The sequence below is a fragment of the Aptenodytes patagonicus genome, chromosome 4 (genome assembly GCF_965638725.1).
Source record: "Aptenodytes patagonicus chromosome 4, bAptPat1.pri.cur, whole genome shotgun sequence".
Classification (NCBI taxonomy): Eukaryota; Metazoa; Chordata; class Aves; order Sphenisciformes; family Spheniscidae; genus Aptenodytes; species Aptenodytes patagonicus.
This window is the reverse complement of record NC_134952.1, coordinates 57,022,357-57,045,882: the sequence shown is the minus strand read 5'-3', so window position 1 is coordinate 57,045,882 and position 23,526 is coordinate 57,022,357. Positions and strand designations below refer to the sequence as shown.

Here is a 23,526-nt window from a genome sequence, read left to right as displayed (position 1 = left end):
CCTGCGCTGTCTAATAGGCCAGCGAAGAGGCTCACTCTGGGGACTATATTCCCATCCCCTGGCACAGCAAGTACCTATACAGAAGAATAAAAAAACCTTTCCATTACTAATGGAGCAGACACAGTCAAGGCGAGTTGCAACTTTTCAAATTAAAAAAAAAAAAAAAAAAGCCCAGTTTTCATTTAAAGAAAAAAACCACACACCCCAGCTCTAACTCTGTGGAGCCCAGAGCCTCTCCCTGCGGGGGTACCTTGCTGGAGTCACTTCCTCGCCCTGGGCTGGTGGCCCCTCACATCCTCTCGGTTGCAGGAGAGCAGCTCTCTCAGGGAGGCACTCTCTCTGCCTTTAACATGAAGCAGCTGTGATTTTCACCAAAGCCACTTTACACAACACAAAGAAGAGCCAGGTGAGGGCTCCTGTTACTTGTTTTGCTCATCCATTCCTGGCTGCATTATCCCCTACTACCTGGGCTCCCTTGCTGCTCATAAATGTTCCCTTTAAAAGTACCGCCAGCTACAGTATGGAAGTTGGTGATGTATAGCATATTCTAAAGAAAGATTTGCCTCTGTGCAAAAACCTTCCTGACCTCATGGCCGAAGAAGAACAAAATAATGTATTAACAAAAACACGGTTCACTGCCAAAGAAAAGGAGTTCCTGTAAGGACTGAAACAATAAATCTCCTCTGTACTGAACTCCCAGAGGGAGTATGTTGTGTTTCCTCCTGTTCTTTATCAAAGTCCCCAAAATAAGCAGGAATGGGCAGTGACTAGGCACAGTCTCTACACACCTTTTTCCATGGAGTAATTAAGGCCTGCCTCAGAGTGAGAGAGCACTCCCTGCCCAGCTGTGCAAGGGAGAGCTGACAGCACCACCACCACCAAGCATGAAGCTCCTGGGGATTGCCTTCTTTTTCCTAGCTGTACTCTGTGTTTGCACTGTAGGAGGTAAGTTCTTTGGCTTTTTTGGATAGACTTGTCACATTTGTGGGGTGTTTTGCGAGCAAAATCTTAGCTGTCAGTAGCTGGATGCTTTTTTTTTTTTTAGTGCAGTGATTGAAAGACTGTGTGTTGGAGGAGAAGAAGGTACTAACTGGTAGTTGAGTTATATGTGTTCTGTGAAAAACTTTCCTGCCATTGTATTTTTGTGACAGCTCTCTTTCTGGGTGTCATGAAGCTCCTCAATCTGAGAGGAGTTAAAAGCAGAGGTATATTTACAAAGGCTTTCTGTTCCGTTTTTCTTCTTTGAAATAAAGCATCTTTTGTAGAGATGGATTTAAGGGGGGAATTGAATGTCTGTCAGATTTTGCAAATACTGCTCTTGCAAATCAAATCTGTTCTGATGGATTTCCCTGGCAGTACACCAGCAATGTTTGGCCAAGGGTATCTCTCAGAAATTATCTTAGTTTTGCCCCCAAAGGTATAGGGGCTTACAGCATTTATCAAGTGTCAAACAATGAGGGATGCAAGCCTAGGGGCAATATTAGTTACTGAGTGCAATATCTTTTAAAAGTGATTCTCAAATGCACAGATTTAATAAAACTTTGTGGTGTTCATATGGTCACTGAACTGCTGTTTTCATTATTCTTTAGCTTGTAAGATCATGCTTTTACAGTAGAATTAACTAGTAAAACCTGAAAGGGTGAGAGAAACTAACAAGGGCCAGAGTCTATCATCACCTTTGTCAAAAGATACATTTGAAGTCAAATCTGCTTTTTAGCTGTACTTTCATTTGGTGGCCCTCCGGTGTGAATACTCATGACCAAAGCTTCCACAAATGCCTATAGATTGCCTGTAAGGGATTTTATGAATCAGAAGTTAAAAAATTTATAATACTAGATTAACTGATCTAAAAAAAGTTAATCAACTTTTGCTCAGATTATGTGTTAAAATCTAAAAATGTCTTTTGTGATGTATCTTATGTTATTGCTTGGGCTCACTGCTGTTAGAAAAAAAAAATCAATAAAGGAGATTAAAAATAAGATTTTGCCACAGAAAGAACTGCTTTAAAAACTATGTTAAGTAAGTACAAGCCCTGAAAGTCTGTGTTGAGGTACTATTTATTCTCTGTCTGCTACTCCTAGTAAAAATAGCCTTCCTGTCATTGTTAAACCTTTAATTTCACAACTTCTGAAAAGCAAAGTGGAGTTGGATCAAAAGGAGCATATTTAACACAACAGTCCGTAAAGCTTATCAGAAAGCAACATGCAAAGGTGGGAGGAGTTCTGTCAATTTTATACAATCCTTTCAACAAATTATTTTCCCTCCTCTGCATGATATGAACAGGGCAGAACTGATGACAGCGAATAAGCAAATTTCATATAGGATACATTTGCTCTAAACAATTTTGGTTCTGTAAAAGTATTTTTTTTTAAATGCTTTATTGCAAGGTAGACATGGTAGTGAAATTCTGTTGGTAAATTCACATTAGAAAGTGAAGAATATGTGTGGGGAAATTTGGAACATGTCTCTGTCTACCTTGTGAAAGTAAAAACATAATCTGGTCAAGCTTCCTTCAGGCTACCCCATGCATCACCTGTTAAGACAGAAGCAGTTTTATTGTCTGTTATATCAGGCTGGACCAAAGTCTATAGGTTTCCACTGGGGTTTTTTGTGATTGCTTAAGTGTCCTGGACATTTGGGCTGTAATGGCAGGATCTTATAATCTGAAGAGAGGAATGGATGGTAAGGAGGCGGACACCAGTCTCCCTCGTGTTCAGTCTCCCTTTTTTGAGCATTGGAGACAGCAGCAAGACATTTCTTCAGTTGCTTAGAAACACTTTTAGTATTTTAAAATTATGCTCAGTAAAATTTAGAGAAGGTCAAATCACACCCTGGCATTTTAATACTCCCTCCCTCAGGTTTTGGGGTAGTTTGTCTTCAAAGCTTACCAAGACAAGTAATGTGTGGGCTCGCAGCCTCTTCACATAATACACACAAGCTGCTTGTCTTTGTATCTTTTGTAAATCATGCAGAAGTGGGGAAGGATGTTTCCACTGTGGTTAGTAAAGAACATACCAAGTCTCCTGCAGGGCTTCCAAATTTCATACCTTGTCTTCAGCCTGTATGCTGGCGGTGCTTTCTTGGTAATTTTTTAATTCATCTTGGGATCTTGCATCCTCAGAAGTTCCTAATGTTTTGGTGGGATCTACCCTCTGTCAGCAAATTATTAGAGGCTCAGTTATGTACAGATGTGGAGGCCAATAGCCTCCTGACAACTTGTCCCTCCTCTCGAGGCTTTTCTCAACCCTTTGAGAGCTAAATGACATGCTTAAAGCAGGAGTTCCTTCATGCTCATCTCAAGGTGTTCAGTCCTCCTGGCATATTACCTTTTATTCTTACCTGCTCCAAAATGTATCTCAAATAGAAATGCTTTCTGGGTTGGTTCATAGCATTTCCAGCTTTAAACAAGGGACAGCACTGGAATGGGTCAAAGAATATATTGCCAAAGGATAGTAATCAAATATAAATGCTCTTAAGTCTGCATTAAGGTGTAATTACTTTTAAAATGTGTAAAGGTGAAGTTTGTTCTTCTAAAATATGAGGGGAGAAGAATTGGCATGTGCTTATAATGTAAGTGCTTAGAGGTTACATCTTCCTGTGCCTTGGCCTTGTAATACAGCATGGCTATGGCTACACCGCATAGCAGATGTCCTCCACAAAATGCTTGTAGCACACCAAAGCTTCCTTCTCACTCAGGCACCCAGGTTTCTTCCTTGCAGAGATTATAGCAGAGAAGAGTAGGGTTGTGCTCCTCTTAGCATCAGTCTGGGTGCGTTCAGGTTATGCACTCAAATGTAGAAGCTGGAACATACTGTCTTGTGTGGTAGATGTACAGTGGGTGGGTTTATTAACGTCTGATTAGTGACCCCTGTTGACAGCTAGCAGTACCTTTCTCCAAGAGTGCTCTTGTCAAAATTGATGGCACTACAAAAAAACAAGGGTGCTTTTCATTTTGGAAAGGTAGGACCAAATCTTGGCATTGAGAGCCTGGTCCAAAGGCCACTGAAGCAATTTGGAGCTGTTCCATTACACTGTGGATCAACCCTAAGTTACGTGCTTCCCGACCCCCTTCCCCATTAAGGGGATGCTGTGGAGCCTGGGACATCACCCCAACCCTACAACACAGCAGATTAATCCCGGCTCCCAGGCTGATAGCTTGAGAAAAGGGCTCCTGTAGTGAGTACATATATTTGCAGCCACCTGAACTCTGCTCTTGTCGATGTTAACTGGAGGAGATGGATAGCCTTTGCCTTTTCCATCTTCTGTGCTCTCAGCTCACAAGCCTTCGAGTCTTTTAAAAAATTCATTTTTAAAATTAAATACTAACTAAACCATTTTGAGCGTTTAAAGCTTTTGAGCATGGTCTCCCCTCATTCTGGGTTATTATTCATGGCTGTGCTCTGGGAGAGACCAGCAAGGCACAGACTGTCACAGTTGGATCGTTGTCTCATCTCTGAAAATTTGAGAAATGTGAATATGCTTTAGATAACCAGCTGCTTTTTCACACCTTTAGCTTGCTTGAACCCAAACTTTGAATGTCTTGAGAGTTTGCCTGTTGTGAAAAAAAAATGTGTTTTGGGTGTTTGCACCATTCCTAGCAGTTTGCAAGACTAGCTTTCTCAAAGATCAAATTGTAGTGCTGGAGCTTACCGTAGCCTTTAATTGAGTTTTTGTTCCTGTACAGATTTTTTTCATTCTTTCTTCCCCCCGCCCCCGCTCCCGCTGCAACATTCCTTTCATTCATTAGAGCATTCTCATATTGGGCCAGTTTTGCCTAATGGATCTTAAAGGTGTATTTATTACTGGACAGAAGAAAACTGCTTGTTCTAGCCCCAAACCCGAATGCAAGTTTACTGCATTTACTGAGGATGGAAGCAGATGGCTTGATACCTGCTTGATAAGGAGATTATGATTTGCAGCCAAAATAAATAGAAACTGAATTTGAAGGGCAAGTTGCCTGCAGCATTCGGCTCCAAACCTGAGAATACATAATACCATATAACATGCCCAACAAATGGTTATCTCTTCTGAAAATTTACCAGAATGTTTTCTCTTTTATTTAGCTGTCTCTTTTATCTGGATTAAAACCTAGGGTTCTTGTTAATCTTTACTCCTTTATAAATTAGGAAAAAAGATCTGCTGAGGCTTATGTTTTGGTTTGGGTTTGTGGGTTTTTTCTAAATAGGAAAGGACCTTGAATTTGGTCTCCAATTGTTTATACATCTGAGTCCTGTGTGAAAAACCTGCAAAAATGCAAATTAAAGGTAATCTTTAAGAAACTCTCAACCTAGGGAAGGGAGTATTTTTAACTGGTGCCATTCGGTAGCCAGGCTAACTTCACAGTCTAAAGATGAGTAGGGCCCCACAATAAAATCACATGTGAAAGACATCCTTATTACTTGTGTTCCTCATGAAGGGGGGTGGGGTGTTGTTTGTATTTTTTGCTGAGACAACTCAAGGAAGACCCTTTAATGGTTTTATTTTGCAATTCTGTAAACAGAGAGACAATGTTGGATTTGTGTGTGTAGCAGCTGTTCTTTCCAAATACAAGTCAAGAGTTAAAGACCTGGCTCCCCTAGAAGACAAACATTTACTTTTGGTTTCAGCTAGCACTCTAAAAATAGGTGTCCCAGATTTAAACAGAAGAGTCGAAACCCTGAGTCGCACCATGTCCTGCCATGCAAGCCACTGTTATTGTCCCAGCACCTGAGCTATCAGGTAGCGATACCTTGGCATTCATCTTGTGAAAGTGGATCCAGCCAGACCTACCTGCAATAGAAGTGGTTTGACACCATTTAATATGATGCTATCTCTACGCTGTGCCTTCTGAACCTACCTCCCCATGTAAGAAAGCTGTGCTCTGATAATCACTTGCTGATATAATGGCTCTAAGGGAACAAAATTCAGCAGGTGTGATCTGCTGGGGTATTGTCCCCTTGCAGGAGAGGTAGAAAGGGGGTAGGAAACCCTCTGAAGCCACCTGCACATGTACAAGAGGCTGGTCTGGAGGGGTCCAAATTAATTCCAAGTCTTTTTTTTTTGTCTCAGCAGCCAGGCTAGACAACGGCCCCTTTCAGGCCAGACTAACTAGCTAATGCTCCAAGGGTTACGTTTCAAACTAGTAACAGGGCAAGGATTTTCTGACTGCTTTTATGTGGAAAGTGGATGCTTGCTTGACTTTGGTACAGGTGAAAATCCTAGCCGATTTATCAATAGAGTATTTTTACAACAATTTTTAATCTCTTTTTTTCCAATGGCACTAACATGCTCCTAGGTGTTAGCTGCATGTTGTAGGTAGCAACGCATCTCAGGCTGCTGAAACCACAGAGCAAGTGGCACATAGTTTTGCATCATATTTATCTGCTGTAACCTTTCTGCCTTATCACTCTAATGAAATTACGCGTTTTGCCGGGACGGGAGCACTACACCAGCCTTGCTGTCTGAAGATTTCTACAAGATATGTAATCGTTCTAAAAAGCACATTCAGTTTGTCTTAATGTCATGATTTCTCAGTGTGGTACTTGGTTTGAGGAGTGTCAGTGTAATCAAAACTTTAGGGTTAAATCAATTAAATCCCTGATTATATTAATGAGATGTTTATGCTTCCTGCAGATTTCTTCTTTCATAATCTTTAGCAGGAGATTAATATCATATTTGGGCTTGACAAATTTGGCTATTGAGGCAACAACTGTTCAGAATGGCAAAAACTTTGGATTTTAGTTAGTCTGAGGAAAACAGTGCCAGGAGATTTACTTACCTTCCTGGCCAAGGATTCGCATAATTTTCCTCTGTAAAATACCTTACTTATTTGTTGAGGTGCGTTTTCATTGCATGATAATTATTTGAAGTGATCAGAGCCCCATACATTCCTTCATTTTTTCCTAGTTTTCCCACTTCTTTGCATGCTCAACATTGAGTCTAGGCTTTTATTTGAAATACAGTGTTGATAACCTTCAAAATGTTAATGCATGTGGTGCTATCTATCCCAGTGTGAGGACAGTCTGAAATAATCTTTCTTTGACAGACGAATTACCCTCCTCATCTCAGCATGGGTTATATACCACAGCAATATAGATGCTGTAAACATCAGTGTTTGCAAACTCATTCAAAGGCTGTGGAAGCAAAAATATCACCAAACATTGTTAGGTGAAATGGCGAAAAAGTTGAGGATTGCTCTGGCAAGAAATGAGAAGTTCAAATGTTTTCACTCCCAAATTCCCCATGTCACGTCTGGTAGAGAGGGGTGACTTTGGACATGATACATGCCTAATGGTTCTGCTGCCATTCAAAGTCCCCAAAAGCCAAAATTTGGGCTTTTTTTGCCCAAGAATTACAGACTCTCTGAAACTCCTACCAAGTTGTCCAAACCTCATTTCCCCTTGACTCCTACAGATGGTCGTAAAGGCTGAAGTCTGTGGCATGTCAAAAGAAATGTTTGGGGCCAACACGCAATTCGATTGTAGTTACTAATTTCTGCACAGGACCGTTAAAATCTCCTTCTGAAAACTACTGAATCCTATGGAATTTAACTCTGCTTTGCCACAAAACACATAGATCTTGGAAATTATAGCCAGCACCAAAAGCTGGCTGCCCAGAAAGGCTATTACAGTAGAGCAGCTTTAGGTTCTTTTTAGGAAGGTTTTTTCTTACAAGAGTGGTGTATTAATATATTTGCTGTGGTTCAAAAGGCAGCAAATGTATTTACCAAACTGTTTGGCTTCACTTGCGACAACTTGCTAGAGTAGTTTCCAACATGTAACAAGAGGAAGAACTTATTAAAGATCTATGCCAAATAACCCAATCCCCGAGATGTGCCCATGACAGCAAGGGAAGGACACAGCACAGGTATTAGAGGCAAAAAATCTCCCAGTGTTTTTTGGTTCTTTGCACGTTTTATCCTGTCTAGTTCAAATGGCTTCAGAGGAATCCATTCTTTCCCTTTGCAAGCCATTCCCTGTGTTAATGGCGTCATGGCTAGTGTGTCTCAATGCTGTTGAATTCAGGTGAACTAGTGCGCAATTTATCTTACTGGCCTAGTGACACTTTCTTGTAATGCACTGTCTGCTTCCTCCCTAACTGCGTTCACCTTGCATCTCTAAGAACTGGCAGAAAATACTGTTTTCAGGTGCAAAAACTGGAAAATGAGGATTGGTCGTTTACGGAAGAAATGGCCAAGGGAGAAGAAGAGCAGAAGGGTTTGAGTAGGAATGGAACAACTCATTCACAATAGTTGAGGAATGGGGAATAAAATTATGCTAATTGCCAATGAAAGTACAAGTGATGTCTATAGCTGTTCACGAACACGAGATGATCAGCTCCCAGCTCACCATGACTTCCCAGTGCACTGACTGGGACCCAGAGCTTTGACAAGCCTGAGCATCCTGAGTGTGATCCACTTTCTGCTCCACTAGGAAGCTGGTCATCAGCGTGGATGCTGGCATGGCTATCGCAGCAGTTACCACTGCTCTTTGATAGTGTAGGTCCTCAGTGCTGACCCTCTGCTTCAAGTGCTCTCCTAGTAACAACTTTGGTTTTTTAGTTCCTACGTTGGAACATAAAGCATGTGAGAAAAGCATTTCAGTTTCGCATCTGAGCTTAGCAGTTGTATCAGATTGAATACTCATGTTATTGTGAATTTCTACCAATCAGCTTTGCAAGATACTCACAGACAAGGAGGTCTTCATCAGCTATATGTGCCAGTTACAGAAATCAGATATTTTCAAAGTATATCCTTCATCCTTGCATATAACATAACTCCAATGAGACTTTACTCCACTTTGGGCTTGCAAAGCTCATTTTGGGCTTTCCCATTGGGATATTCTGTACCATTTAACCTTTGTTCTAGGCAATGTGGAAAAGATGAAGAGGGACTCAGTTGAGCATAGAATTACATTAATTATAGAAGCAATTTACAGTGTTTCCACAGTAGTTTTCTGACGGGAACAGGTTTTTGATGCTCCAGAGGCTTTCAGAGCTTTGTCAGGAACAGAGTGGCATGGGCGGGTGTGGCTGAAATGGGTGTCTAGGCTCATCCGGGATGTGCTAAAAATAAATACATCATAGCAGACACTGCAGTGACCCTTTCCTGAATTATACAATTAGTCACGTTGCTGGAGGTGCATTTGGATCACAAACACAGAGCAGAAGAACTATGATTTTACTAACTGCTGCAGCACGTTGCAAAGAAGAACTACCGATTGACCTGGGCTCAGCTTCCCCTCTGGCTGTTTTATATCTGCCCTACCCAAACACACTCTTTCCTGGGAAACAAAAATAGGCTTGCAAATAGCACGGTAAGGAAAAAGCATTGTAAGCATTACCCGGAGAAGGAGGTAGCTTTCTCTCCGCTTTCTGGGTGGGGGTGACTTACACCAACGCTCCTGTTCTTTCCTGTTGCAGGGGAAGGGGCTCTCCTTTCTTTTTCTTGTTCTACTCAGCAATGCACAATATGTAAAAAGCTCTTTCTTTATAAAACTGCACCCATTAAAGACATTTTCAAATTGATTTAGCATGACTAACATGAGAGGGGTAGCGGTTTGGTTTTGATACTATAAAATAACCCTTAGTAACTCCTACCTTTTATCTTACACATGGACAGACAAATATATCACCATCAAAGGGTGACAATCTGGTGGTTTAAATAGCTTTAAAGGGTCGAATTAAAACCTATTAAATAGGTTTAACAGGTTTAAATAAAGAGACGCGCAGAACTTGGAGCCTTTGTCCAAGGCAGGCTGGAGTGCTGATGAGCATGCTGAGCACATTTATTATTTTATGGAGTGCAAACAATGTGCTCATCCCTCTGTAGTACACAGTAATAAAGATATCCACCAAGCTTTAGGTAGGAGCAGAAAGTGCTCTGACAAATCTTGTGATTAAAAACCCTTGATAGGGAGTCTGCATTTCTTCTGAGTCAACAAAAGAAACCATGAAACTGGCTGGTAAGTGCCCAGATTTCTATGTCCACACGTGCAGAGAGGCAAAGCATGCTGTGCTTGGGTTGTTTCAGATACTCAGTAAAACACGGGAGCGCTCGTCCAACCCTTCTCATTACTGTTTTTGTTGTGGGGGAGCTCTCAACAACCCCATGTTAGCTGAGGCTGGTCCTTGGCAGCTGCTTTTTCAGTATTTCTCTGTGTGGTGGCTCCCTGTGCAGGAGCTGTTTGCTGGGTGCTTTGAGCAGGCTTTGTGGAAACAGCGCTATTTGCTTGGGGAATTAGGAATTCCCAGCAGTTCTCTGCTAGGGCTTGGTGTTGGGTCATGCTAGCCACACGCCTGGGCGAGCAGGAGGAGCACTGGGGCAGTGCTGGCACTAAATCTGTGTTTCCTGCCTTCTGCCCGTTCCCTGCTGGAGAAATTGCGGCAGGTCCCTCCCTTTCCTTCCTCTCCTCAACTCTTGCTGCCGGGTGCCTCCAGCCCACCCGGTTTGCGTTTCCTCTGCAAAGCCCAAGTCCCACATTGCCCCAGTTGCTCCTGCCGTTCCCAGGCCATGCAGGAGCAGCCCTGTCACTATCTCCCTTTCCAGCTACGGGGCTTTGCATTTATGCTTTCCCTTCCCTAATGTCTTCCTCTCTCTCCTGTTTTCAGGTGCTTTTGCTTTCTGCAGGGAGGGCGCTATGCCCTTCTGGCCCAGGAGCTTCTCCTTCCTGCCTTGGTGTCTTCCCCCATGCTCCTGCCCATGTTTCTTCCCAGTCTTTTGTAGCAGGTCATCTCTGTCCCGTGACACCAGCCTGCAAACCAGGACTAGGAGCTACAGTGGAGAAGTAGAAAGTTGAACTTAAATGTAAGATCTCAACATGTAGGATTCATACAGTATGAATACATACAGTTTTCGGTTTGCTGCTGAAGAGAGGTGTGACTGAAAGGAAGGAACAGCTTGGCTGTCACAGGCAGCAGGAGTCACAGGCTTCCAGCTGGTTGGCATCAGGCAGCAAAGAACGTGGTCTCTCTCCCTACCTTATGGGTTTTAGCATTGCATGTAGTATCTGACTACATCTCACAGGGGTTCACCTTAAATGTGACCGGTGTAACTTTGTTCAGGGTCCACGTAGTCCTTCCAGTCGCTGTTGTAAGATATTCACAACAGAGAAAATCCTGAGGAGGAAAATGGCTTATATTGCAGAAGGCTGTGTTAAGAACGTTTGCAGAAGTGCAAAAGCATTGTGAGACCAGGCTGGAAAAACACTTTGCAATTTTGACTCATGATGATATTGCAGTGGTGGTGATCCAGCATGGGACTGTTGTTAGGAACGCAGATTTCCTTTCACCAAGTGCTATCGCAGCACGAATAGTTGTGTGCAGATACTATTACAAACACATCTGAATGTACGTGTGAGGCATGCCGTGCCTTGCGTATTGCTTTAGCATACTGAAGAAATATGAAGACATGAAGGTTGTGTATTTTCTTTGAGGTTGCTTCAAATTCATGAAGTTTGCAAATGGCTTTGTTTAATTTAACATCCTTTACTCTACACACTGTTATCAGCTCCAGCTGTTCACTGGATTACATCAGAATCTTGATTCCCACTTAAAATCTGGCTCATATGACTATAGAGGAAAGATTTAAAGTTTGAGTCCTTAAGGATTAAATGTACTAGAAAGAGTATTACTTTTATCAAATTCTTTTAGAACACAATATCTGCAGGTTTTTAATATTTTATCATGGTTTTTTTTTTTTAATTCTTGAATGTTTAATTCATAGATTTAATTCAGAGATCTTGGAGGTTTTGAATAGGAAGAAAGGAATTGATGGTTTTGAACGATACTGTTAAAAGTGCACTTAAGCCTCTTCTAACAGTACATCCCAAATGGAAGTTTTTGTGATCTGGAAGCATGTATGCTTCCTCTAAGATTTTTTGCAGTGTTTGCTGGTTTTCTAAATAATTTGCATAGTATGGGTTAGTCATTTTTAGCCAACCAGCAACTAACCTATGACCAGAATTCAACACTATTGATTTTTGGGAAGTTCCATGTCATGATTTCAGTCTTAACAAAATACTCCAGATGAAATTGAAAGTACTACAGGGACAACTGTTCTTAAGATTTATCGAAACACTGGAGATAAACCCCTCTGCTCTTAGAAACATGCCTGTCTTGAACCTGCAGATTTCCTGGCAATGCATTTCTCTTGGTATTAGGTAGCTCTTATTTGTGCAATTAGAATGTGGGGGGAAAAAAGGCTGTATCTAGTGGAAATAAAATAAGCTGCAGAAATGCAGAGGGAGGACTGAAATAACAGCAGTTATCTAAAATTAATCCCATTCCTTGCTCTGTCCTACATTACAGCTTTCGGCAGTATTTTCAGAGGGTTGATTCTGCACTGAACACATGCTCCAGACAAAGCAAAATATTGAGAAAGCTGAGATCGGTTGCAAATGCAAATGTTGCAGCTTGTATGCATATTATTATTCTGGAAGATCCAAATGATAAAAACTGCAGATGCAGTTGAGATCTTGACCTGCAAGTCTCTGTTTCTCGCGTAACTCCATTAATGCTAGAGTGTGGTGCCATTGTGTGTTGCAGTTTGTAGTCCTCTAGAAAATAAGAACATACTGTTACTCCTCTTTTATCAATTGGAAAATGGGACACAAGGAGTGTCTACGTGGCAAAATACATAGACATACGCAAGCTGATCTAAATGAGGCAGATTAAGTACCAGAAGCTCCATCTAAACTAATTAAACTGTATTGTTCTACATAGACATACCAGGGAGGATGGAGTAATCTCTACTCCGCAGTCGTAGCCATTTATCTTATTTGTGATGATATAGCCAGGAGAGCTGTAAACCAGCAAGCTCACACACTATTTATGGTAGCACAGTACTGCAGTGTGGATGCCACAGACATGCAGGAAGTTGGGTAGCTCCTTTGAGAACTGGCCAGCACCGTATCATTACAAACCAGCCATAAACATCGGTGGCAGCTACTTTAAAGCTACTTTATATGTGTCTTGGCAGAATATTATCCTGAAGCTGTGCAGGAAACTGAGCCTGGGTTTCCTAAACACTGCTTATAGCACTCTGCCTTCTCCCCCTTAGCTGGAGGTGCAACCTGGGCCTCCACAAAACATTACTGAGGAGGAAAGCCCAAAAGCACCTAAATGCTAAACCTCACCAGGTAGAAGGCCCATGTAGAAGGCCTATTTCTACATCAGGAATTAAACCTTAAGTTTGATCCCTAAATTAATGTATTCGGGTGCACTTGAGTTCTGTTTGGAGGGCTTGAGTAGGGTTTGAGCAGTGTCCAAAACTTGTTTTTGCTCTCCGCACGTGGAAGCGGTGTTTGTACAATGACTAGTTGATGGGAGATGAACTACTCATCTAGGCAAACCGTATTTTTTTTTCTTTGGAGGATGTGGGCCTCTTTACACAAAAATGCATTATGAAAGAAGAAAGAAATTTATCTCAAGGTTTAGGATAGAAGGTCATGAACAAGGAAAGAAAGATGGGTGAGGAGTGAAAACAGAAAGAAGAGAAGTGCGAGAACTACACCGGGCCTGGGGAAAGATCAGATAAGAGAATGAAGAGATGAAGCAGCAATAAATGAAAATGAAAGAGAAAACATAATAGACAACAGAACTCCAAGGTAAGAGTCAACAGGTTGTATACATTGTCAGGCAGCAGCTATTTACTGGGAACTCTGAGAATATCAGCACCAGCTTTTCTCACAAGGACAGCTATAACTTTCTCCAGAAAGGACAAAATGTCAGAAGAAGTGTACAGTCTTCCCACAGATACTGTTGGAGCAGCTGTTACAGGAGGCTTTATCATTGTTGTGGGGGCTGGCAGAATTATCATTTGCTTCCTGGAAAAAGGTCACTATTTATTTCTGATGGTGTGTTTCCATCAGAAAACACTGTTTTCCTGACAGAAAGCAGGAAAGCAACTTTGACTTCTCCATGACTTGTGCATAACTGCAAAGGCCCAGGGTCACACAAACAAACATAATATAACATAATATACAATAAAAAAACGTAACAACTCCACCTGTAGATTCTGCTTTATAGCCTTGAAGCAGGGAATTAACATGTACAGGTTTCCTCAGGACACCTCTTTGGTAATTGCTCCCAGCTATAGCCTTTTGGGTATTGGTCTGTTTTTTGAGTGGGAATATCTTGCATCCTCATCGGGAAGACAGTTAAAACAGTAGCTTCTGGCTGTTATGCCATCAGCTTGACACAGGCACTGAAAAACCTGCAAAGTTTCTAGTCCAAATTTCCCTTGTCCATTACCTCTAGTTTCATCCTCAGGAGATGTAATGAGAAGTTTATTCCTTTGTCTTCATTGCAGCCCCTCACCTACTTGAGTGCTGCTATCATGCCTTCTATTAATCTTTCCCTTTCTGGGCTAAACAAATGGAATTTTTGCAATCCTTCCTGAGAGGTCATTTTTTTCTAGACTCCTGATGATTTTTATGGTTCTCCAGTAAGCCCCGCTCCAGGCATCTACAACCGTCTCAACACCCTTCTGAAGCTGGACCAAGTACTTCAGCTGTGGCCTCACCAGTGCTCATCTGAATGGAGGGATTTTAATATGAACATATGCTCCTGTCTACCTAGTGCAAGGTCAAGTGAAAAAATGTCAAACAGGCCATTTCACTCACTATTTCTGTAGAAGTAGTGACTTTTCCATAAAAATAATTTCTTTTCAAAATCAGATATTGAAGGCAAAACAGACAGCATTTAAATTCAGTAATTCATGTAATGAATATGATCAATATATATTTTGAACAATCTATTTATCTTTAAAAATGTTTTTGTTTTGACTTTTTGGCATTCACTTTTGTATGAGCTGTTTCATGTGGTGTTTTGAACTTAGTGGTTTGTGCCCTGCAGTATCCTGTAGTGCATAAACAGAACTACTGATGTAGTATCACGCAGTCATTTCTGCTTTTTTTCTGTCTTGATTATAGCAATGACAGGCACCTAATTAATACAAGGTCAAAACCCACTTATCTTAGTCTTCTCAGTGTAAAGGTAAAAATAATGAGTGAGAGAGAGGGAAGAAATGATAAGAGCTCCAAGCTCAGACCTTGGAGACTGAAGCCTACATCAAAAGCTGCAGTTTGAGGACAACTGTGGCTGTTGGTCAGCCCTGGCTGAATTCAGGGACTCCCTCTGAATTTTAAAAAAGAAAGTAAGTTCAGTGTTTCAGTTCGTTCATTTCGAAATCATGTCTGAAGACCAGATACAAACGATTTCACCATTGCTTTAATTTTAGAACAAATGTACCATTTAAATCCAAGCCAGAAAGAACAATAAAGGGAAATTCTGTGAACCTGGAAGAAAAAAAAAAAACAAAAAACCAAAACAGTTTCTCTTTTTTAATTTTGGCCTTGTGGCCATGGGTCAAATGTTTTTCGAGCTCTTCTTAATTCCTTCTTATTTTTCCCTGCCACCCTTATTGTCTTACTGTCTCTGGGCCTTCCTGCCCTTCCCCTCTCATCTTCTTCCTGTCCTGTTATCTTTCTCTCAGTTCTGATTTCTTCTCACCTTGTTATCTAGACATGTTTTTTTTTTCTTTTTGGATCTTACCACCACCACCATCATCCCTTTATTCAGCTCAGTGTCACATCTGAGCACCTTTTAGCTCTGCGCGTGTTCTCCAGACACAAGGGTGCTACATCACAGGTCACCTACGTGCTTTTGGCTGAGTTTATTGCCAGGAAGCACAGCAAATGGGAGAGGTTTGTGTGTGGGAGCAGTTGCCAAGTAGATTTTGGCTATTCCCACATCAGAGTACATCGAGGTGCTCTCGTATCAAAGGGATCACTGCATCTAAATTTGCCAAAACCATGCAATTGTAACTCAATTGGTTGTCTGTCATCTGAGGCTGCAGCCAACCTGACATGAGCAGAAAAATTAATCTTTCTGTCTCTCACTTTGTCTAGCAACAGTCTCTAATGGGCCAAAGTTCTTTTCTCAATCATTTTTGATCCCTGGCTTTTATACCTCATAGGATTCTCGTTAGTCAGAACTTAACATTGCAGATAAAAGCATAATAAGCCACCAGTTCTATCGCTTCTTTTAATCAATCAATTCCCCCAAAAATCCTGGCTAGTGTTAAGCATTTTTGCATGTTGCTTTCAACTTGTTTTTAAAGTATACTTAATTATCCACCATTTTAAGAAAGCAATTAATTCATAAAACTCCACTTTATTCTACTCTGCTAATCAAATTTACCTTACTTTATCTCTAGCCTGTGATAAAATCAGCAAATTGTGAATCATAACAAAACTGTGAGTTAAATTCTCAATTTTTTTAGTTTTGAGGAAATCTTGGCCTATCAACATAATTATTAAATGGAATGCCTTTAAAGGATGAATAATCTAAGTATTGCAATGAGCTTTCCACAAAGTCATGCTGAGTTAAGGGAAGAGTTAGGGAATGAGCTAATTGGCCAGCTAGTGCATTTAGCTGGTGTTACAGACACAGTAGTTACTGAGAGATGTTATAACAAACCATATGAAATGTAGGCACTGTTGAAAAAACATTCTGTTTTAGTGCTGTGGCCTCATGGCGTGGGGATTTACAGGAGCTTTGTCAGCAGCTCGTAATGAGAATGAAGACATGGAAAAATGCTTGTTGTTTAGGGAAACAAGATTGCTTTTTGGTCTATTGGGATAAAATTTGTTTTCAAAGTACTTCAAGAGTGAGTTATGAAGCATTATTCTGACTGGGTAACTAAATGGCAGGAAAAAACAGTATTTTAAATGCACTGAGCAAAGGGCTGTGCATAGCCTGACTGTATTCATGTGTCCTGGGGAGTAGGGCTGGGGCAGCAGCAGGCCCATAGGGAACTGATTTAATTTGATATGGAATATACCCATATCAAACTGGGCTAGCACGTGCTGTGACGAGGCATTGTGAAGGCAGCAGCATAGCTAGAAGAGACGCCCAAGAGAGTGGGGCTCACTAGGAAGGGGCAACAACCCAGCTGAGGCCCATTAGAAATGCGCAGGTGCCAAGAGGGCCAATAACACCTTACACTGCTTGAAGAGGAGTTGTAAGGGCTTATCTGACTAGGCCTTAATATGAGCCTGCAGAGTTCTTGCAGCTGTATTTTTTTTTTTCCCAGGTTAGATCTGTGACTCTGGCAGGCCTCGGGTGGTGCTCGTGAAATGTTAATCGGAGCACAGCACACTGAGCAAAGGGAACAAAGCTGACTGTTCTGCCCTGTAGCCAAAAAAAAGAGAGAATGCCAGCAGATGAATGGAGTCACACAAGAATAGTGACATGCTGTCCTGACTCAGTTTTGTGATGTCTATATTACAGCATGCTAATGCAGCGTGACAGGATGTCACGCTCCAAACCTGAAAGCACTGGGGGATTAGTCTGTGCCATTTTGCTCTCCCATTCAGTTGCAGAGCTGATCTCTTCCCCCCCCAAATGTACCCATCCTTGTCTCACAGCGGTGTAAAATGGTTGTGAAATGCCACTGTTTCTGACTCAGTGTAGTCTTTTCATCCCCTTCATCACCCCCTTAACTTCTTTTAGTAGAAAAATATGGACACCCCAGAAATAAGACTGAAAATCTTATTTGAAGCCAAAACTCTAGTTGAGTTATGCCGTTACTACTTTTCAGCACAGCCAGAAGAGATAGAAATTATTTTGCTTTTTGTTAGGTGGGGGGATTTTTTGGCCAGTTTGTTTGTTTTGTAATATTGGAGACTTTCACCTACTAACTTGACCTAGGATTTTTAAGACTGGTGTCATTTACTGCAGTAAACTCCCAACAGCTGGAGCACTGCCTTGAGGGCAGTGGGGAGTCAGTCGTTACTCAACTTGTTGCTTTCCAAGCCATGTTCTGTGAATTCTCCTCTTCCCCTCACATATAGGGATCAAGGTGATGCTGAAAACCCCTCCTGAAGTGCTTGTACTAGCCAGGGAGCTAGTACAATTTTGTTCGTCCAAGGCAGGAGAATGGGTGCTTACTCCTGTGGCCAGTTATTTAGTCAATCCTCCACCCTGAACACCCAGAGCAATTGTGGCTGTAGTCAAGGAGAGGAGGAGCTAGCAAAAAACCTTTAATTGCTCCAGGTTTTTTTCCAAACTAGAGACACTAATACCTGTTGGAAAACAACCCGCAGTCCAAGGGTCAAGGCCGTAGCAGATGCTCCCCATTACAGCAGTGAGGGTAGAGCTAAGAGAGTTAGGATACAGCTTGAAAAGTTTGCTAGCAGAGTTGTATGATTTGGTTGCTTCTGCTAATAGGCTTCTGAACTTGATTTTCCAGGAAGGTCCTTGCTGCTCTCTGCCTTATATGCCTATGTAGCACTAAATAGATCTGGAAGGTGGCTGAAGTAATATGATTCTTTCTGTGTTTATTTCAGAAGATGGTATTCCAACCAGTAACATCAGTGCAACCGTTTCTGCATCAACATCAAAACCTGGTAAGAGTTCAAATTCACTGTTATCTGGTATTCTGAAGCTCCCATTGCCTTTTTAGCTTTCAGCTTTTCCAACTTCTAGGAGAAATTAGGTGAATCATTTCATGTAAGGTGATTGTAGAGCAATGTATTTCCCTGGGCCTCTTACAAAAGCCTGTTGAGAAGAAAGGATTGAGGGACCTTAGTAAGGAGAGGGTTAATTTGAGCAGGCTGCATTTTTTTGTTTCAGGTGAAAAAGGCTGAAATTCTCTGAGTTCCTATGCTCTCAAGGAGTGGTTCAAGTGTGATCAGATATTAAAAAAATTAGCTAAGACTTATAGTTCAAGAGGTCATCAGACTGAGAATAATTTGGGAAACAGTACCAGTTAAGGGATCGGGCAGCTGGTTTGATGGGTGTAGAGTGACGGAAGAGGACATGGACTTTAATAGTAAGGAGTTACACAATATATGCCAATGTTGGGCCTCAATTAATAGGAAAGAATACATGTGCATAAAGCTGTCATTTGTAAAAATGCTGTTGGTAACTTCTTGAAACTATTGATGTCAAGATTCACTTTTGGGGGGTGGCACCAGTGCTCTCAGTTTCAAAAGCTGTGTTCTCTCTCTCTTTTGTTTGTGATTGTTTTTACTAGATCAAACTTAAAGTCCTAAAACTATGAAGACTTAACACACAGAATATCTGCTTCATATGGTAAAAATCTGTGATTCTGGTTTACATCTTCAACTGACACATTCAGTTCTATTTATTTTGTAGCTTTGTAATTATGAAAAATCAATATTGACCGTATTTCATTCATGTGAGCTAAATATCAACTCCTCTATTAGTTTGAATATTGAAGACTGCTGCATTTAATAAGTGATGAGAGAAGAAAACTTGGACACAGGATTATGTTTTTTGATGACTAGAGATACTAATGAGTCTGTTTAGGAGCTGAAAGCCCTGAGATAATGATGTATACGCTTGAAGTGCTAGTAAGGGAAGTGAATGAGATGCAGCCAGGTAAAGTATGCATGTTATGTTTATTACAGCAGAAGAATTAGTCCCTTTCAAATTGTGTTGCAGTTCTTTTATGTTTCAAAAACCCTGAAGTTCATGTCTGTTTCAAAGACATTTAATAAAGGCCCAACACCTCACAGTGAATGAGCTCTTCAAATGTTTCACCGAAATGTCTCTTGCAGCTTTTTGTCACAGAAGGGAAAGCGGTATTGTGGTTTATGCCCATGAGAAAAGCATCAGAAGATTATGCCTATGAGATTAAAGCACTTTGTGGGTGTGGAGCAAGCTCCCAAGGAGGTCCATTCTTTGAGGCACTGCTATTCTAGGTGAACAGCCAGGAAACTGAGAGGAGGAAGAGAGTATAAGTTATACTTTAAAAGTTCTGGTGTGAACATTGCATTTAGAAGTTCTCAAGTCATATGAGGGAAAATGACATGTCATATCATGATTTGTTCCTATTCTATCATGTTTCCCATCCATGAAAAGTGCTAGAAGGGGTAGTAGGATACATGTTGGGTTGTTGTCAGGGATTGAAATGAGCCTCTGTAGCTGACAGTAGCACTTTCTGTTTGTATTAGATTACAGAATTGAAAACTGGGCTCTTAAAATGATTAGTTATGGGGTTTTTAGCCCAGATCCCTTGGCAGCAATTTGGCCAATCTGTTCCCTTGAGCATGTGCCAGGGGCACATAGGACCTGCAGTATGCCATTCATGCACAGCAAGGCACGCCTATTTAAACCTTGCCATTGCCTTAGTGATGTTTGCGCAGCTCTGCTCCCCTCTTTCTGTACCAGCAGCAGCTGGAAGTGATCCCTGCTCCCCAAGGGAGCCCTTTCTGCTTCCCTCAGCCTCCAAATCTCACCCCTCTGGAGAAGAGAACTACCAGGAGCCACCTTACAAAGGGCACCAAGTTCACCCTGGGGAATATCACTTATTCATCTCATCCAAGATGTCCTAAGCTTTGCTTGCACACCGCAGGGGAAGGCCTGCTGGGTTCTCTTTTTTTCCTAGAAATCTGGGTGCAGAGGAAGAGGGTCTGGGAAAGCTAGCCAGAGAGGAAGACTCAAGCAGGGCTCAAGGTGGACAGCAGAAAGAAGCAGAAAAAACTGCCCAAGGACTATTAGAGTCTCTTCCCCTTCAGTTCTTTACCTGTAATATATAAGCTGTGTTCCTGTGTGTCACTTGCACTTCTTTCTGGGGAGTTTACATCCCTCCTCCTATTAAACAGGTATGCAGCAAAGTGCTAGTCAGCAGTCCAGTCCGGCAGCACAGTGAACCCATCCATCCATGCCAGGCTCCTTTCCCCTCACCTCTGCCCTTGGCAGTCGTGCCAAGCACCTCTGTGTAATTCCCAAAGAGCATACGCCTCTTTCTTAGGGGATGGACGGAAGCTACAGCTGCTAACTTTCAGTGGGCAACTTGTGGATTGTCCACAGGCCAAACCTTTCCTCTGATACCAACCGTATGCAATTTGAATCCTCTTTAAAAATGTGTGGGTAAGAAAGCTCTGTAAGGGCCAGACTTTAAACAGAAATTCACTGCCTTTGTGAGAGAAGGCAGCTAGAGGTATGTGAAGTTTATTTATGCATGATAAAATAAACCAATAAAGATGTGAATGCCTTTCTTGCAGTAACAGAAGCTGTGAATGCACCAACATCACAAGCAACAACATTGCAAACGTCAGTGCTGACAACAACTGCAATCAGGGCTACAAATGAATCCATCACAAGCAGTAGGTGAAAGTTTGTTTGAGCTAATTGTTAATGCTGTTCCAGTGGTCATTCAGGAAATTAAGCAGCAGTGCCTCTTGGCTTGGGAATTTGTTTTACAGATAGCGAACTCTTTGGTGAAATCTTACAGGTGTGCACAGGAGCTTCCTCCTGGTCAGGCTCAACGCAGCTCCAAGCCAGACCTTGTACCTGCGTTATCACAGGCTTGTTATCAGTGGGATGACCCACCTATGGGACAGGGAGTGGCTTTCTGTGCAGGGAAGGGAGTCCTGTCCCTGTTGATCTTCAATTTAAGTGAAATATTCTTTTGATAATTTAAAACTAGGCTGCAAGCAGGGCAATAGGTGTGTTTTGTGTGTGTGCATATGTGAGTTTACAAAATTGAGGAAGTAATTTGAATGTCATTCCTTTATTAGACTCCACGCCTTCTTCACCTAGTACTACACAACAAATAACACAAGGTACAACACCACAACCACCAGTAAAAGCGACCACTACAGCAGCAGATAAAAGTGACAGCACAACAAACAGTAAGTGATAATTTCATTGAGAGATTTCTGATTTATTGTATGCTACATGTCTATAAAACAGTGTGGAGCAATAAAAGGAGGTCAAAAAGACTAGTTTGGGTTATGCATTTGGAGGTTTGGGGAAGCAGAGCTATTCATCCTGCCATATTACATATCTTCAATGAATCTTGCTCTAGAATCTTACACAAAGAATATTATACCTTTAATTTGTAGTGGAGGTCATCTGAAGCCATTACACAGGATTTGAATCTCCCTGCAATTGGGAGAGATGTATTTGGAAGGGTTTTCATTTTTTATTTTCTTCTTTTTTTTTTTTTAATAAGTGTTTCATCAAAAATAAATGATTCTGTGTGATCAGAGTGGTGTTAGCACAGCCCCCTTTGTTTTTTATTTTTGTATATGTTACAATGCTACAGTTAATTATGTTCTATATTATTATGAGTCACAGTACTGAAAGCAGAGAGATGGCACTAATTACCCTGCATCAATCTTAGGAAATACTTTTGTTCCCCATAAATCTTCAGAATAACATGTATGTTGGCCCAGCGCATCAGATTGGATTCTAGAAAAAGAAAATTAAAAAAAAAATCCCACATATCCAGCAAGTAGTTGGATTAATTTAAACAAGTATGATAACATCCAAAAGGAGCTCAGGAAACTTAAGATTAAATTCAGTCTCCCTTTTTTGTCTATGAACTACACAGTAAATTTTTGCTCGTCTTTTGCTGAACCGCAGCTTTGAAATACTCCATTTTTTATACTCAATTGACTCAAAAAATTAAAAATAAATACTTTAATATATTTAACTCAGCAGTCAGTGGTACACCAATGTTCTCGGAGTTGACATTTAGAGCATACTGAACTGTGACAAATTATTAGAATTTGACTTCTCTTCCTTTGGTTTCCTTGCCTAAAAAGGGACTCCTATGAAACAGCCTGTGTGCTTTCTCTGTGCAAATTCTCCTTTAAAGCTACCCCTCATGGACCCAAGCATGCTAAGCTGCCTGGAGAAAAATTACCCTTTCACTTAGTGGTTACATCTTCTACTGATGCAGGTTTTCCGCTGTGCTTGGTGTAGGGAGTAGTCTGATTGTCAGCCCGAAGTCTTTTGTGTTTTGGCTTGGCTTTTAAATGCCAGTATCAGTGAGTCACAGGATACAGTCTGGCCGATGCACAAGCTGCTGAAGTGATACCGAAGGCCACAAAGAATCTTTTTAAGCTTGCATTTGTGACCCTGTGGGCCTGTCAAAAGCCCGCGGCATGGTGCATCGCATTACAGATGCGATTCCTAGTCCTTTCGGTTTGGCAGAGGTTCCTGGCTTGTGGGTACCGGAGCAGCACAGCCACCTGGAAATAAACCTTGGTGACAGGTACAGCTCCCAGCAGGGAAAGGAAAGCTAACGAGGAAAGGCATACCTGCCAGTGCAGCTTAGCTCTGGCCACTGCTCTGCACTGATGCCCTGAAAAACTGGTGCTTGGAGGTACGATGGTGCTGGGGGTATGATGGGCTTGGGCATGAAGTTTTCACCGACATGCCTCCTTTCTATTCCTCTTGTGTTCTCTTCCCACCAGCTAGAGTTCAGTCCCTAGTTGCTTGGGTTGTGACTTGTTTTTAAAAATCCTCATTTAAGCTAAAAAACCCACAAAAACTTGTGACAAAAATGGTTGATAAATTAACCTAAAAACAGGGCTTATCTGCCTCTCACTCCCCTTTGTAAACAGGAAAATTAAAGAAGACATTGGGAATTGCTCTGCATTAAAAGACTTTATATTTTCTTTCAACGCTAAATAGTATTTGGAAAAACTGCGTAGGTGAAAACCAATTTTAGTGGGTTTTAAGACAAAATTTTGGTCTACTTTTCAAGAAAGTCATAGCCTTGGC

General features: G+C 41.4%; 1 protein-coding gene across 3 annotated transcripts in view; it reads left to right on the top strand.

Moving 5' to 3' along the window:
• Window positions 1–782: 782 nt before the first annotated feature.
• The window catches only part of EMCN (endomucin), a 55,999-nt gene continuing 33,255 nt past the window's right edge, over window positions 783–23,526 (top strand). For 2 of the 3 annotated variants that reach the window (XM_076336808.1, XM_076336807.1), the window contains exons 1-4: window positions 783–945; window positions 18,330–18,389; window positions 21,015–21,116; window positions 21,531–21,644. In XM_076336808.1, coding sequence (XP_076192923.1) covers window positions 885–945; window positions 18,330–18,389; window positions 21,015–21,116; window positions 21,531–21,644 — 337 coding nt within the window. In that variant the 5' untranslated portion in view covers window positions 783–884. The remainder of the gene's footprint in view (window positions 946–18,329; window positions 18,390–21,014; window positions 21,117–21,530; window positions 21,645–23,526) is intronic. The other variant, XM_076336806.1, reaches the window with a different exon arrangement.